Genomic DNA, 15,217 nt, shown 5'->3' on the forward strand with positions numbered 1-15,217 from the left:
TTTCTAATTTTTATTACCAGTTATTTCATACTTCAGTTTATCCTCACACTGCTATCACAGGGGTTTTGTTGTTGAAGTTTACAATTTATAATACTTATTTCTTTTTCTTTTTAAAAAGCATTTTATTGGCAACCTCTATACATATACACAATATACCCTGATCATAATCCTCTGCCACACCCTCCTTCATCTCTTTCTCCTATCTTCCCTTCATTGATTGTTTTCTCCTTCCCAGCAGTCCCTCTTCTATTTTTTATTCATTTTTTATTACTGCAAACTTCCATAATTATAGTCAATAAACCATAATAACTCCCTCTCCTCCCTTACTTTCCCCTTTACAATTCCACTCTTCATCATATCTCCTCCTCCTCTTAATCAGTTTCTATTTTATTTTGACATCATCATCTTTTCCTGCTATTATGATGGTCTTATGTAGGTAGTGTGTGAGGTCATGGATATCCAGCCCATTTTGTGTCTGAAAGAGTACATTGTAAGAAGTCCTACCCTTCCTTTGGCTCTTACTTTCCTTCTAACACCTTTTCTGCAGTGGGCCAAACCTTGGAAGGTGTTATAGAGATGTTTCAGTACTGAGCACTCCTCTGTTATTTCTTCTCAACACGATGATGTCTTTGAGTCATCCCAAAAGTCACTGCCATCTAAAAAGAGATGCTTCTCTAACCAAACGTGAGAGTAGCATTAACATATGGGTATGAATATTAAGAGAAGTGCTTACCAGGCAGTTTGGTGAGCATCATATATGCATTTAGCCAGACACCAGCAGGTGGCACACCCCTAGGAATCATGACTTGCCCTGTCACAGGTTTTCAATATCAGGCATGTATTAACTCCCATGGAGTGGGCCTCCAGTCCAGTTAGAGAGTGGTTGGTTCCCCCCATAACAGACATGCCACTATTGCACCCATTGACTCATTTGGCCTGGCTGGCCAAACTTAAGGCTTACAGTGCCCACTGTTATTTATATTCACTGATGACTTCTCTTTCTGTGCCATGGAGCTGCAAGCAGCATAGCTTTTTCCAGCTTTCTGTCAGCTCGTCTACATAGAAGAGGTTGTCAGCTCAGCGCCAGCAAGATTTCTCAGTGACCATGCAACCCAAGTATGTGGAGTCTTCCCCAGTAGGGTCTTACCATCTGTTCCTGATGGGAAACCAAGAGCTTTGGTGATGGTCTGTAATGTTTTGGGAGCATCAGGGCCCTTCTTGACAAACAACTCACTGGAAGGTATCCCATCCCTGGTACTGAAAATTTTCAAGTAACAGTCTATGGCTTCTGGGTACACCATTGTCCATAAAAGCAGATTTTCATATGAATTATTCATAATTAACCCCCTACTCTTCCTTTACTCAGCCTCTTCCAATGACCTCACTTAGGCCTTTGTACCCCCAGTAATCTGGTCTTCTACTTCCATATATATAATACTATCCCCTTAATCTCTGGAGTTATTGAAGCTACAGCTTGGGTAATGTTCATGTCAATGGATTTCTATTGTCTAGATCAATAAGTGTAAGCACTTCAAAAAGTCCCAGGTTCCCCATAGTTCCCAATAACTCTACAGAATTTCATCATAGGTACCCAAACTCCAACCACTGACCAAAACTCCTGCCATATGAATGCTTCCAAAGTATTCCTCTGTCCTCTCCCTCATTGTTTCTGCCCCTTTATCACCTAACAGAAACCACTGCATGATTTGGATTAACTTAAGTATTGGATGTTACTTACCACATCACCTCTATCTACATTAAAACTTGAATATTTTAGATAACCCATAGAGTTTGTTGTATTTCATGGAATTTTGTACCAAAATGTGAAAGCATGCATTTGTATTGAATACTGTTAAGCAGAATGGTGATTCTTTGTTCATGTTAATGGGGTGAGCACATGACAAAATAGCCAGATTGTAATAATGGTGATAAAGCTAGCTTAGTAGGTGAGATGAATACACTTACCTCTCAGCATTTTATGTCACAGTAGTGAAGATACACAGATATGTCTTTGTTGCTGTTCTCTGATTAACAAATTTGAAATCTTGAAAGTCTATAAGTGACACATCAAGTTAATCATTCAGCTGAAAAACCTCCCTATTCCCTTATGAGAAGCTCTGATCTGCAAATAGGGATTTAAACTACAGAACTTCATATGCTTTCTAGATACCTTTGTAGGAAGAAAAGTAATCTCAAACATTATATTTGGGGGGGATGTAGTGCAGTTGCAAAGAAGTTTCAAACAGTCCATTTCCTCAGATGGAAATACCACTGAATTGGAAATGTAATAACTATTGGCAAAATTAGCTATAATCATTTACTCTTCATAACATGATTATTCATTTGGAGTTTATAGACAAAAACCTTTAAAGAAAAAATGTTCAAGAACAAAAGAAAAAGATTTTCTTCTGTTGTTTTTCGACTTGGTGCTGATTTTTAAAATTAATTTCTTAGAATAGTGTCTCAATGTGCAGCCCAAGTTGGCTTCAAACCACAGTTCTCATGCCTTAGCCTCTCCAGAGCTAGACTATCTGTTATGTTAGCTTGTTAGAACAGAACTTGAGTGATATCAATGTGATAGGTAGTGGTGGTATTTGTGAACCATGATTATTGAGCTTTAGGGTTACCATAAACTATGACAACTGGTTTCACCACTGGATCTGTATTGCTGTTCCTCCTGTACCAACATAAAAGCATGTGATGACATTGACAGAACTCATTTCATTCATTGAGCAGAAACTACATGCAGGTCCCTGTGCTAAACACAATAAGGGATGAAGAAATGAATGAGATGTTGACCTTCATTTGAAAGCCTGTAATGGACTGAAGAAATGAAACCCAAGAAAAGGCAGGGTCCAGTTGGTGCTGTGACAAGAAAGCAGAGAGCTTGCACCGTACTTTCTTTAAGATCACAATTAACTTCACCTATTTCCAAAACATTCTTTGACAATCACATGTCAGAATTTAAATTAATAATGAGTTAAACAGAGCATTTACTAAAAACAAAAAAGAAACTTATTTTACTCATTTGTCTTCTTTCTTGCTTCAGTCCTACCGGTTTTTCTGATCTTGATAATTCAGTGGTAGTAAGCTCTTAAATAAGTGGAATCCCCAAGGCTGGCAGGCCAAAAGCTGTGATGCACTGATTGTTCCTGAAACGCTAATGCCACCAGAAGCAGCAAGGAAGATAATCCCCTGTTAAGTGACATTGTAGCCCTACCACTACAATGAATCATTAGATTCTTTTAGTACCACAGTCTTACCAGAGTGTACCTGTGGGCTTTTAAAGTCTATCTGGTGTGTGTGTCAAAGGTCATTTCCAGCACTGAATTCTAGGCCCTCATTATGAGCTTTTGATAGAAGAAGTAGATCATTTCCTCCATCGCTTCTCCACACCAAGTGAACCCAGAGGAAAAGGACCAATTACAAAGGCAGGAAAGTGCCCCACTTCTTTCTTCACTATCTTGTAAATTTTCCCCTTTGCTGATGTTTCTCAGAGCAATCTTCTAGTTAACATTTTTGAACTAAAGTGGATAAAAGAAAAGTACTTACACAGGTAGTAGGTGCTTGTGTAGAGTGCTAGAGACCTGGGACACAAATATTCACAAATGTGGGTGGGAATGAAATTTAAAAATCGGTGTGCGGGGGAGTGGAGAGATATCTCAGTTGGTAAAGTACTTGACATACAAGCATGAAGATCCAAGGCCTATATTAAAAGGAAAAAAAAATCTGATAATCTCAATCCTGGGAGGTGGAGATAGATGGATCTCTTGACCTCCCTGGTCAGACAGTGTAAACAATTTGGTGAGTTCCTACCAGTGAAAGACCCTAGGAATGACACCTAAGACTGTCTTCTGGCCTCCATATACATTCATGCATACCCACATAATACATGTACCCACACACATGAACACATACATAATAAACATATACGGAGAATAAATACATATTCATACATATATCATGCTAACATTGTTTTGATTCAGCAAATAGTAGCCAGAAAGACTGAAAGAAAGTTAAACTATTACTGAGTACCCTAACACAGTATCTGCTATGGCCTGTTCAGGTTCTGCGCATGTTGTGATAGATGTATTAGATTTTCATCTCTTATTCCTTTGAAACCAACAAAGTATTTACAATGTGTTTTTTGTCTACAATCAAAACATATGTTATCTTCAAAAGTATTATTTCTTTTTAACTGGCATCAAATGAAAAGTTTATTTTTGTCTTTTGTATTGTTTTTAGAGGATGAAGAGGATGTAGGTATGGATACTGTTTCTGGGGGTTTGAAGTTTTGTGTAAGTTTAATTTAGTTATATGTTTTTTATCTTCAACACACTTAACCTGAGAAGGCTTTTCCAAAGAATGCTGTACTTTTATTGCATGTAATCTCTTGAGAGAACCAGACTCCCATGGTCACTGCTGTGGTCATTGCAACTCTGTCTGGCTGCAGAACCACAGTGATTTCTAACCTACTAGGTCACAGAGTAAGCTAGGTCAGTTTTTAAGGTGTATAGATCCCATTGATAAGCCAGACCCCGATAATGTGTTGATGGTTTGTGACATTCCGAACATTGTTCTAAGGCCTGGGGATTCAATTAAAAAATAAACTTGGACTGTCCCTGCATATATAGAGTTAGCTTCTAATCATCTACACAGATAATAACCCTTGTATCATTTGGTAAGTGCTAAGTGTTGCATGGGATGGAAAAGTTTTTAATTCTTTCCCAGAATTTCTCAGGATTACTTTATAACAGAAGAATAAGTCACCAAAAGAAAAAGCGGGCAGAAATGAGCTACCTACCTATGTTTTCAAAATTAGAAATTCCTCTGAATTTGTCATATCACTTGTATGTGTATATATGTGTGTGTACATGTACACTTCTATAAACTATAGCAAAGGCTAAAATAATTATTACATTTGGCCATACTTAGAACTACAAGTAAATAGCTGGTATGTATTGGAAGAAAGTTAAATAATGATATTTTGTATTATCTTTTATTGAAAGCAAAATAGATTCTCCCAATATATTATCAGAATGAGAGTTTTGTGTTAAACAGGTTTAGATAAGTCACTGTTTGTACTTCAGTTTTGGTTACCGCTCTGAGGCAGTAGTAAATAGCTCAGTGGAGTTCTTTAGTTCCACTGTGCATTCGTTTGTAAAGCTGAAGTACTTTGTGTATGGAGCAGGGAAAGAGTGAGTGCTATAGAATCAGGGTGAGGTTATGGGGAATGGGGCAGGCCTGAGTTAAGGATACTGCTGTGCCAACTACTAGCTGTGTAAATTTTGATAACCTCTAGGCTTTGATTTTATTTTTCTTTCTAACTGAGGTTAATAACATCTGCTTTTGCCATGAAATGGTTACTCTGTTGTATGTTATATAAAGTACCTGGAAGATAACTCAGATGGCCATAAGTGAGTTGTCATAGTCTAGTCATGGTGAATCTGACTTCACGATAGTGTACTGGCCAGTGTTTTAGACATGTAAAGGTAAGGTGATCCCTTATTACAGCAATGAGAGATGGCAATGCTCAGCTGAAATAATGTGACACACCTGTGATCCTAGCACTCCCAAGGCAAGGGATTGCAACTCCATGCTTAGGCTGGGCTACATAGCAAGATTGTACAATGAATTAATGGAAGGAGGGAGAGAAAAGAAGATAAAGACATGGAAAAGATAATCTTCCTACTTCCATTTTTAAATATGTTGAAAAGGAAATGGCATTAATTACTGTAATGAAACTCTGTGTATGATGCTGATCTGCAGTTTGGTTAGTAAGGAATTTGATGACAGGAAAAATCTTTTCTTGTGGTTTAAATATTCTTTCCCCAATTATATCCCTTAGATTATATTTAGAAGAAGAATTGAGTAACTTTGCAATGCCTGTTTCTACACCTGCAAATTAGAGGTGCTATCTATATTAAAGAAGCTTTGAAAGATTAGTGGAAGCATATAAAAACATTGATGTTTTACTAAGTGTAAAGGATTACTGTGATTTTTGGTTATTTCACAAGAATTCTCTTTTCAACCCAAGAATATCTGAAGAAGTCAAAACAAAACATTGCACCACTAACTTCAAAGGAGTTGATTTGAGAATAATAAATTAAGAAATTGAAAACTTATAAAGAAAATGGAATTAGCAGTTTTGTTCTTCCTTTTTTATATTTTAAAGTTACACAACAATGCATGAGAGAGAAACTTTGTTCTAAGTGCTTTTTCAATTCAAAATTCTACTGGATCTGGATGTACATATCTGCTGTTCTTTCTGCTCTAAAAATGATGCCCATGCACTTTCATATCATCACTACCTAGCTTCTTCAGGGTAATGAGAGATGGAAGACAAGCACTTGGTGCCTCTCTCAAGGGTATTTCAGTTACATTTCCTACCCAACATTGTGAGTTTGGCTTTGAGAACCAGTGGTTTATAGGTCTTTCTTTGCTGTAGTGTTGATGCCTCTAAACAAGAATGGGCTTACTTAAGAAAATTCCATTTCAGAAATTAAAATATAAGTTCTTACTTCCTCCATTCCCACTCTTCCCCTTTCATTCTTCTCACACTGGCACACATACAGACCACTGGAGACGGGAGGATAACGGGACAGTATTGTGCCACTGCTCTCGGGTCTGATAATGTACTTAAGGATTGGGCTTGCACATTTTAAAAGGTATTTCCAGGTAGCATATGGACATCTACTATTTCAGCACAATGTCACCAATGTTTGGTCTACCTTTTCTCCATGTCCACTTCCTTTTCTGTGTGCTACCTTCAAATTCAAAATGTATTTTATAAATGAAAGCATCTCCATTTATGGAATTAGTCCAATTAAAAAAAAAACCTTAGTAATTCCCTATTAAATTAAAAATATATTTTACCTTATTATATTAGCTTTTTTTGATAATATTGTGAGGTATTTCATGACTGACTACAAATGTCAGACATTGAGTCTGTAGCTGTCATCATTACTGTATTAAGATGTAGCAGTCTAATCACAGTACTTCAAGTTCTGAACTTGACCTGGAAAAAAAGTGCCTTGTGCATTTGAATTTGGATAACTCCCCAGGGTGTCTAAGGTCACATCATGAAAGATCTTGAGAACGAGAAGGCAAGTACTACACACCAGTGTCCTGTAATCTCTACCACCATAATTCTAATTTTATGAGTGTTCTATGGTCATAAATAGCCACTTATTTTCTCAAAATAAGAATTCACAGTAGACTCTCCCTTCTGGAAAGTTGAAAACATTAATCACAATACCATCTTAAACTTCTCAAAGTACTGTAACAAAAGAGCAGAAAAGCACTAAAGTAAAAGCATAACATTTAAATTTACAAAAGCAATAAACATATGATAGGCAATAAATAACTTTCATTCATCTATGCTTCATTCTTACTTTTTTTTTTTTTTTTGTTTTTCTCCAGGTAGATTTTCACTGTAACCCAGGCTGACTTGGAATTCACTATGTAGTCTCAGGGTAGCCTCACACTCACAGCAGTCCTCCTACCTCTGCCTACTGAGTGCTGGAATTAAAGGTGTGCACCACCATGCCTGGCTAGTTTTACATTTTGTGGTCTGTTGTTTGAAGCATTACTTGCATGTATCCAACTCCTTAATCACTTAATTTAAAACCAATTTGAAAAGACACATTTTTATTCCCTTCTTAGGGCTTTTTAATAGTTCAGAGTCAAATAATTTGCAACAATTATTTGTAATTGTGCATGAAATACACTAATAGCTGGGGATGTGGCTCAGTTGGTAGAGAGATTGCCTAGCATGCAAAAATCCCTAGGTTCAATTCTCAGCACCTCATAGAGTGAACATGGTTATGCAATCTTGTAATCCTAGCACTTTGAAAGTGAAGATAGGAGGATTTTAAGTTCAAGGGCATCTTTAGTTATATAGCAAGTTTGAGGCCAGTCTAGCCTGCATGAGGAATTATCTTTAAAAAATACACTGTTACTGCCATTAAATTATAATTTCATACTATGAAATCAAACCTTAAAGCCACTGAGACCTAGAAATATGCTAAACTTACTTCTACAACAATTAAAATGTTATTATAAACTGTTTATATGTATAAGTGTTAAGTAAACATCAAGAATTTTTTCAAATTATGCAAGGAAGTTTTTTCTCAGAAATGATTTGAGTATATTTTCTATTCTGACCCTTCAACCAGCTACCAGGGACCTCACTTGCAACTGAGTCATAGTACTTGTGTGAACATATATAAATGTAGTATTTATAAATGTAGTAGTAATACATCATTTTTCATATTCATTATTTTTATTTGTACAAACATTAATTTTTTGATACCTATAATTCACATAAATGGAACCCACTTGCTCTCTATAAGTTCTGTATGTCTTGGTTATAATCTATTACCCTTGGGTTTTTAAATACATGTTTTTCTTATGAGCCATCACAAGTTGTGTGGGAGCCAAGTAACATTTAATTAAAATAAATAAGATATATCACTGTAGTTACCAACTTGCAAGAAATGTTAAAATAGTGATGACTTGGCCCTGATGAAACAAGGGGAGATTCATATATCAGTCACCCCATCCTGCTTTAAAATATTTTACTCATTGTAAAATAACAGCAGTAAAAATCTAAGGGAGAGACATGTGGAAAAAATATTCTTCCCTATCACCATGCTTTTGTTTTTCCAAAGAAAAATTCATAGAAATGTGAGCTACATTTTTTTTAAGATCCACACATCCTTTCACAAAAATTCTTAATCATGTTTACTGAAGAAAAAAAAAACATAGAACTTTTCACAGTTGTTACATATGTGGCCTAGACCAGGTATTTTTATGGGATCAAAATAGTACTTGCATCTCACATCAGAAAAGTTACTGACATTGTAACTAATATGCTGACTTTGTGTTGCTTATCTGGAATATAAAGACTAGAAATTTATATAATCTGACTGTACAACTTGTAAAAACTGGTACACTAAGTGTTGGCCTGAAGCAGAGTAACTACTCCTTCATAAACCATAGACAATAATATATGACTGTTTTAAGTGTATGCATACATATTAACTTTTAAGAGATATCTGAATTCAAACTGTTAATATTTCAATGAATATATAACATAACTAGTAGTCTATTAGGATGGAAATACTCTGTTGCACAAATGCTCTTAACACATGATTATTTCTATTTCTTCATGTATTTGTTTGCACATGTGAGTGGTTTGTATACCAGGGCCTCTGGCTGCTGCAGACTAACACCAGTGCATGCTCTGCTCTTTATGTCTGGGGATATGTGGGTACTGAGCCAGCAGGCTTTGCAAGAAAGCACCTTCAGCCACTGGTCCATCTCCCAACCCAGAGCATGACTAATGACAGTTATCTTTCATAGCATCCTTCAGCAATCTAATTATCCTCCAAGACCTATATTTTCTATTTTCTCATGCACATGATATGCTAACTATTTATGATTCTTTTATTTATCTACTTGTAGTCCCCAGTACTTTGTGACTGTTTAATAAAATCTCTATATTCCATAAAGAATGTAAATCATAGTATAAATAGACATCTATTTTCTATCAGACAACTCTACTTAGAATCACCTGGATTTCATATTAGTCACACAAACATACCATGTTTCTCAATTATCTGTATTGTTACATAGGTAGAAAGCAGTTTTAAAGGGCAATAATTACAGGCCTATCATTCCAAGCTAACTACCCACAATATCTGAATTCTGAAAGTGGTCTTTTGTAAACTAAAAATTAATTTAAAGAAATTTAAATATGAATTATTTTAAAATCTGAAATTTTAATAACCTATCAATATTTTGTCAGCTGTCCCAGCACTGTTACTATAGCTATTTGTTTTTAGAAGGATAAAACTAAACTCTTCTTCTGTATAACCTAAACCCACTGCAATTTTTTTTATTAACAACTTCCATGGTTATAAAAAATACCCCATGGTAATACCCTCCCTCCCCCCACTTACCCCTTTGAAACTCCACTCTCCATCATACCCCCTCCCCATTTCAATCAGTCTGTCTTTTACTTTTGATGCCATGATCTTTTTTTATGATGGTCTTATGCAGGTAGTGTCAGGCACTGTAAGGGTATCCAGGCCATTTTGTGTCTAGAAGGAGCATGTTGTAATTTTTCAGAAGATACCTTATAATGGATTTTGTACAATCAAATGCCTCTATAAAAACCCATGTGAATGAAATAGCATATTGTATGCCTATATATATGCAGATGTTTTAAGAAATGGAAATAGTTTCAAATGTGCTTTCATTCTAGTGTGATAATTCTAACTTGTTGATCATATATCAAACAGAAAGTAAGCAGATCGAACCAGACAATGAATGTGGAATCTTTTATAACAAGTTTTTATGTTCTCCATAGGTGGATAAGTGGAGCAGCTGTAGTCAATGCCTTTTATTCTTCAGGCAGAAATCAGATAGGTAAGTTGCATTCCTAAATAACTTGTTATCATTTCTCTGTTTTCCTAACCCACAGTGCTTTATGACCCATTTATATTACCTCTCTAAAACCAAGTCTGATGTTGAGTTATTGATCTATTGAATACACTTCTTGAAAGTAGTTGCATCTAGATACCCATTTCCACTATAATGGGAACATTCAACTTAATATGAATTAAATTTAGTAGTGTTAGTTCTTTATGATATTCTCATTTATAACTGTCTATCGTGGTTATAAGTACTTTAAAAACATCCTTTAAATATATATACTGACCCAGACTAACTAAGCATCAGCAGTGTTAAGTGGTTCAAGGTTCCAAGAGTCAAGTTTTTCTGACCCAACTGTGGTAATTCTATTATTGGCTTTGGCAGAGTCTCTCTTAATTCTGCATCATCTTTATTCCAATGGAGCCCCAAGGAGTTCAGAACCTTGAAAACTCAACTGTTCAAGGCTGCAATATATGAAATTATGCTAGATAACCACTTCTGTTTTAAAAAGGGGAAATGATTTTTATGTTTATTAATCATAACATCATAGAAATATGCTTAAAATTAACACATATCTGAGTGACAATGAAGAGCTGAATGATTTCATAAGGCAAAGATGTAGTCCTTTTTCTTCCTGGTTAGGCCTAAGCATCTTGGAACTCTATCTTATAGAAATGAGTATTTTCTTAAAAGGTTTTTAAACCTTGTCAAAAAGACACCCAACTGAATGGATCTTGCCAGAGGTATTCTGAAGGAGTAGAAGAGCAGGCACGCAATCCATCACCTTAGTCTGAAGTATGGTCCATAGCCAAGAGGAGTGATAACCCCAGTATTATCTTAAACTATGCTTTTTATATCTGAGAGTCTTTTAAGCCTTATTTTTTGTAATTCTGCCACCATGATTAGAAATAGCTAAAAATCCTTCAATATATTTTCAATTAATTAAAAAACATGGGCTGGAGATATGGCTTAGCAGTTAAGCGCTTGCCTGTGAAGCCTAAGGACTCTGGTTCAAGGCTCGATTCTCCAGGACCCACGTTAGCCAGATACACAAGGGGGCGCATGCGTCTGGAGTTTGTTTGCAGTGGCTGGAAGCCCTGGCATGCCCATTCTCTCTCTCTCTGTCTCTCTCAAATAAATAAATTAATTAAATAAACAAAAAAATTTTTAAAAATAACTTTTCCCTTTGTTTTTAATCCTAGAAATAGATATACTGACATTATCTATATTCTATTACTATGTTACAATTTCTATTTTTAAAATAACATTGTATCTATAATTAACTTTGGAATAGGATATGAAATAACTTACATAAAATAATCATTATGATTATTTACACAGTATGCAGAAAATAACTAAGATATTTACATAAGTAAGATATGTTAAAATCAATTAGTTCAAAGTCTGGGAATTTTCTGAATAGAGAACTGTTTACTGAAATCTAGATGATATTGTCCAGTGAACAGCCTGTCAGCACCTGCTCAACTACCCCTGGATAATGTATTTCTTCAGATCAATCAGAACTTTCCTTAGAAACATTTTTATATTTGGATATATTTATATTTTACATTTTATATTAATATTTCTCTCTTTTTTTCCTCTCTCTCTATCTATCTTTCCTTGTCTTCCTCCTACTTCCCTCTTTGCTAAACTGGGGCCTAAGCATACCTTCTTTAAAGGAGCTATATTCCTGGCCCCCAAAGATTTATTTTTAATATTCATACTTCTGTCAATGAAAGATCAAGTTCATTCTACCCTGAAGCCCTGTTACCATAATTAATTTTGAGTGCAAAGTGAGGCAGCTGGATACTTATTTCTACATTAGAGAAGAGGGGAGATATAACTTTGTTTTAGTGCAGCTCAGGAAGACCCCGGCTCTTACCAGATCTGGTGTTGATTCATCCTCAGGGGAAAATCCCAAAAGACACTCTGTAGGACCACATGAACTGTATAAGTGTATACTAAGACAATGAAGACCCAACAATGGTTCACTTCAAAAATTCCTGATCACAGAATAGCTGATGGGAATGCTCTCAGACTGAGTTTAATGTCTGTCTTCAAACCTAAAAGCCACACAGCAAAAGGAAAAAGAAGTCAGAAGTGGCCTAACATTTCACAAAGCAGACACTTATCCTTTAAATAATGAACCTGATATAGTAAATAGTATTCAGTATTTTAAAAGACTTTTGTAAATATTCCCAAAATAAACTCATCTGATGAGAGTATGAAATACCTTGTTAACCTTTTTTCATATGCCTGTCTGATAATGGCAGTTGAGAAAAGGGAAAGGTGTCATGTACAATGTGACATATCTTTGAAATGTGCTCTTTCTTTGAGAATTCATTTAAGTATTCAAAGTAGTGATATTAACTAAAAATGACTGAATATTCAGATCTCTGTTAGTATTCAGATCTTTTCCCTTGATAAAAATGTTGAGCTGAGCCAGGCATGGTGGCGACACCTTTAATCCCAGCACTCAGGAGGCAGAGGTAGGAGGATCACCATGAGTTCGAGGCCACCCTGAGATTACATAGTGAATTCCAGGTCAGCCTGGACTAGAGTGAAACCCTACCTTGAAAAAAGAAAAAGTTGAGCTTAGCATGGTGGCACATCCCTTTAATGCCAGCACTCCAGAGGAAGGGGGATCACTGTGAATTCAAGGCCACCCTGAGACTACATAGTGAGTTCCAGGTCTTCCTAAGCTAGCGTGAAACCCTACCTTGAAAAACAAAACAAAACAAAACAATGTCTAATAGGTGTATGTATAAATATACATGTATATGCAAACCTATCTTACAGAATACCTTTGTAATCAGGTTAACATGCTTTCCATTACAAAGTTGATTTAAAGAAAATGTGTCACATAAATGAGCCCCCCACCTAGACATACAAAATGCTCCAAATTACATTGCATAAAAGCTTTATAACATTGAACATTTTCTGATGCTAGACTAAAAACAACTTGTTTTATTATCATTTTATTAAGGAGTTAATTAAAGCAATAATTTCTATTTTTAAAAACTAGAATCCCAACTATTTTTTGTCAGAAATTATGTTTGCGGGCTATGTCCCAATATGTATGCACCATACACTGCATAATAACAACATAAACAAAAAAAAAAACAGTTTCCAGAAGACAAAGAAGGCATATTAAAAATGTTTAAGTCAACCCCTCCTTACTCCCCACTCCTGAACATTTGCTTCCTGGAGCTCTAGAACTTTCTCCTGGCACACAATCAGGAAGGCTGTGCTTGAATATTCTCTTAAATGTTTCTTTGTACATTCTGACCACTCTCCTATCATCTTGGTATATCTAAAAGTCCTGTTCAAAGAAATAATTGAGTCAAATGGAAAGTTGTGATAGTGCTATATTCCCATTTGTCCATTAAAATTAAAGCAGAATTTTTCTATGAAAAAAATTTTAGAAATATGAATAATAGATGCATGCATTCAGCCTGCATGATCTATAAGCATATTGGTATAGTCAATTATTCTAAAATATCTTTTTCATTTGTTTAAAGTAGTAACTTTATATGGACACATAATGCATTAGTACCATCATTTTCCATCTCCTTGCCCCCATTCTGCTGGGGACCCTCCTCAGTGGGATTTCTGGTATCCCCCCTGGGGTTATTGGTTATCAGATATGAAAGTGTGTCAGTTATTGAAAGAGGGGAGGGATGCAATATCTCTGGACTTTCCCTTTCACTCTGTGGCTATCACAACTTTCTGCCCTGTTTTCCACAAAATTATCTGAGCTGTGCTGGGTATGTTTTAAATCTACATTAGTGTTGTACTCTCAACAGGCTCTGTACTTCTATATTAGTGCATTTTGAGTATCCTTGGTGTCTGTCTCCATGCTGCTTTGCCATCGAAGTAGCACTCTTTCTCATCTCACCAATTCCTCTGGTTTCACCTAGGTCCAGGCTGATGTGTGAGGAGTAGCTTATCTTTGTTCTCAATGTCTTCTGAAAAACACCAATAAAAAAATGAGGTCAGCATAGGTTCACTGGGATATACATTGTTAATTAATTAAGAGATATTGTGATGGTTGTAGTCTCTCTTTTGGCTAAAGATTAATGGGAGCCTCTCATTGGAGTCCATGATCTTGATCTCCATAGGAGTTTGACTTGATTCCCAATTCCAACTATGGGTTCCTTTCCACTGTGTAGATCTTTTGGCCAATCATAGAGCCATTGGTTACCCACCTACACTTGTTGCCATTGTTGCACAGATATATCCATCTTGTCAGGTTGGTTGCCTTTGTATAGCAGTGTTCCCTGCTAGCATGCAAGGTTGTTGGCCATCTTCCCCAACAGCTCTTGTAGCACTTTCCGGCACTATATGGGTAGACCACTTGGGAGCTGGGTTCCCTCCAGCCAGATCTCTCAATGTTTTGTGATGGCAGTATGTGGAGTCTTCAACAATAGGATCTTTTACCTCAATTGGGTAATCAAGTGTTTTGAGAGAAGACTGTCATGACCTGGGGACTTCATAGGTCTCTGTAATCAATAGCTCAGAGTGGGATGTAACTTATTTCTAGTACTGGGAGATACAAGCCAAACCAAATATTTAAGTGTTAGGCTTCATCCCACCCTCTCCAGAACCCTTCTTACCAGACAATCCCTGCATACTCCTATTGAGGGCTGTATCATTTAGTCTACTATCCAGGAGAAAGGTTTCTATGGAATGAATTCATTTTGGATTGAGTTTTGTGTGTATCACCCCTTTCCCTCCCTTTACATTTCCCCCAAAACTTCCATCCCTATTATCTGAC

At 36.1% G+C, this 15,217-nt stretch overlaps 1 protein-coding gene across 8 annotated transcripts in view; it reads left to right on the forward strand.

The window, feature by feature from the left end:
- The window catches only part of Mme (membrane metalloendopeptidase), a 103,703-nt gene that overhangs the window by 63,951 nt on the left and 24,535 nt on the right, over nt 1–15,217 (forward strand). For all 8 annotated transcript variants that reach the window (XM_045130793.1, XM_045130794.1, XM_045130798.1 and 5 more), the window contains exon 17: nt 10,376–10,434. In XM_045130793.1, coding sequence (XP_044986728.1) covers nt 10,376–10,434 — 59 coding nt within the window. The remainder of the gene's footprint in view (nt 1–10,375; nt 10,435–15,217) is intronic.

This window comes from Jaculus jaculus, chromosome 12 (assembly GCF_020740685.1).
Source record: "Jaculus jaculus isolate mJacJac1 chromosome 12, mJacJac1.mat.Y.cur, whole genome shotgun sequence".
NCBI lineage: Eukaryota > Metazoa > Chordata > Mammalia > Rodentia > Dipodidae > Jaculus > Jaculus jaculus.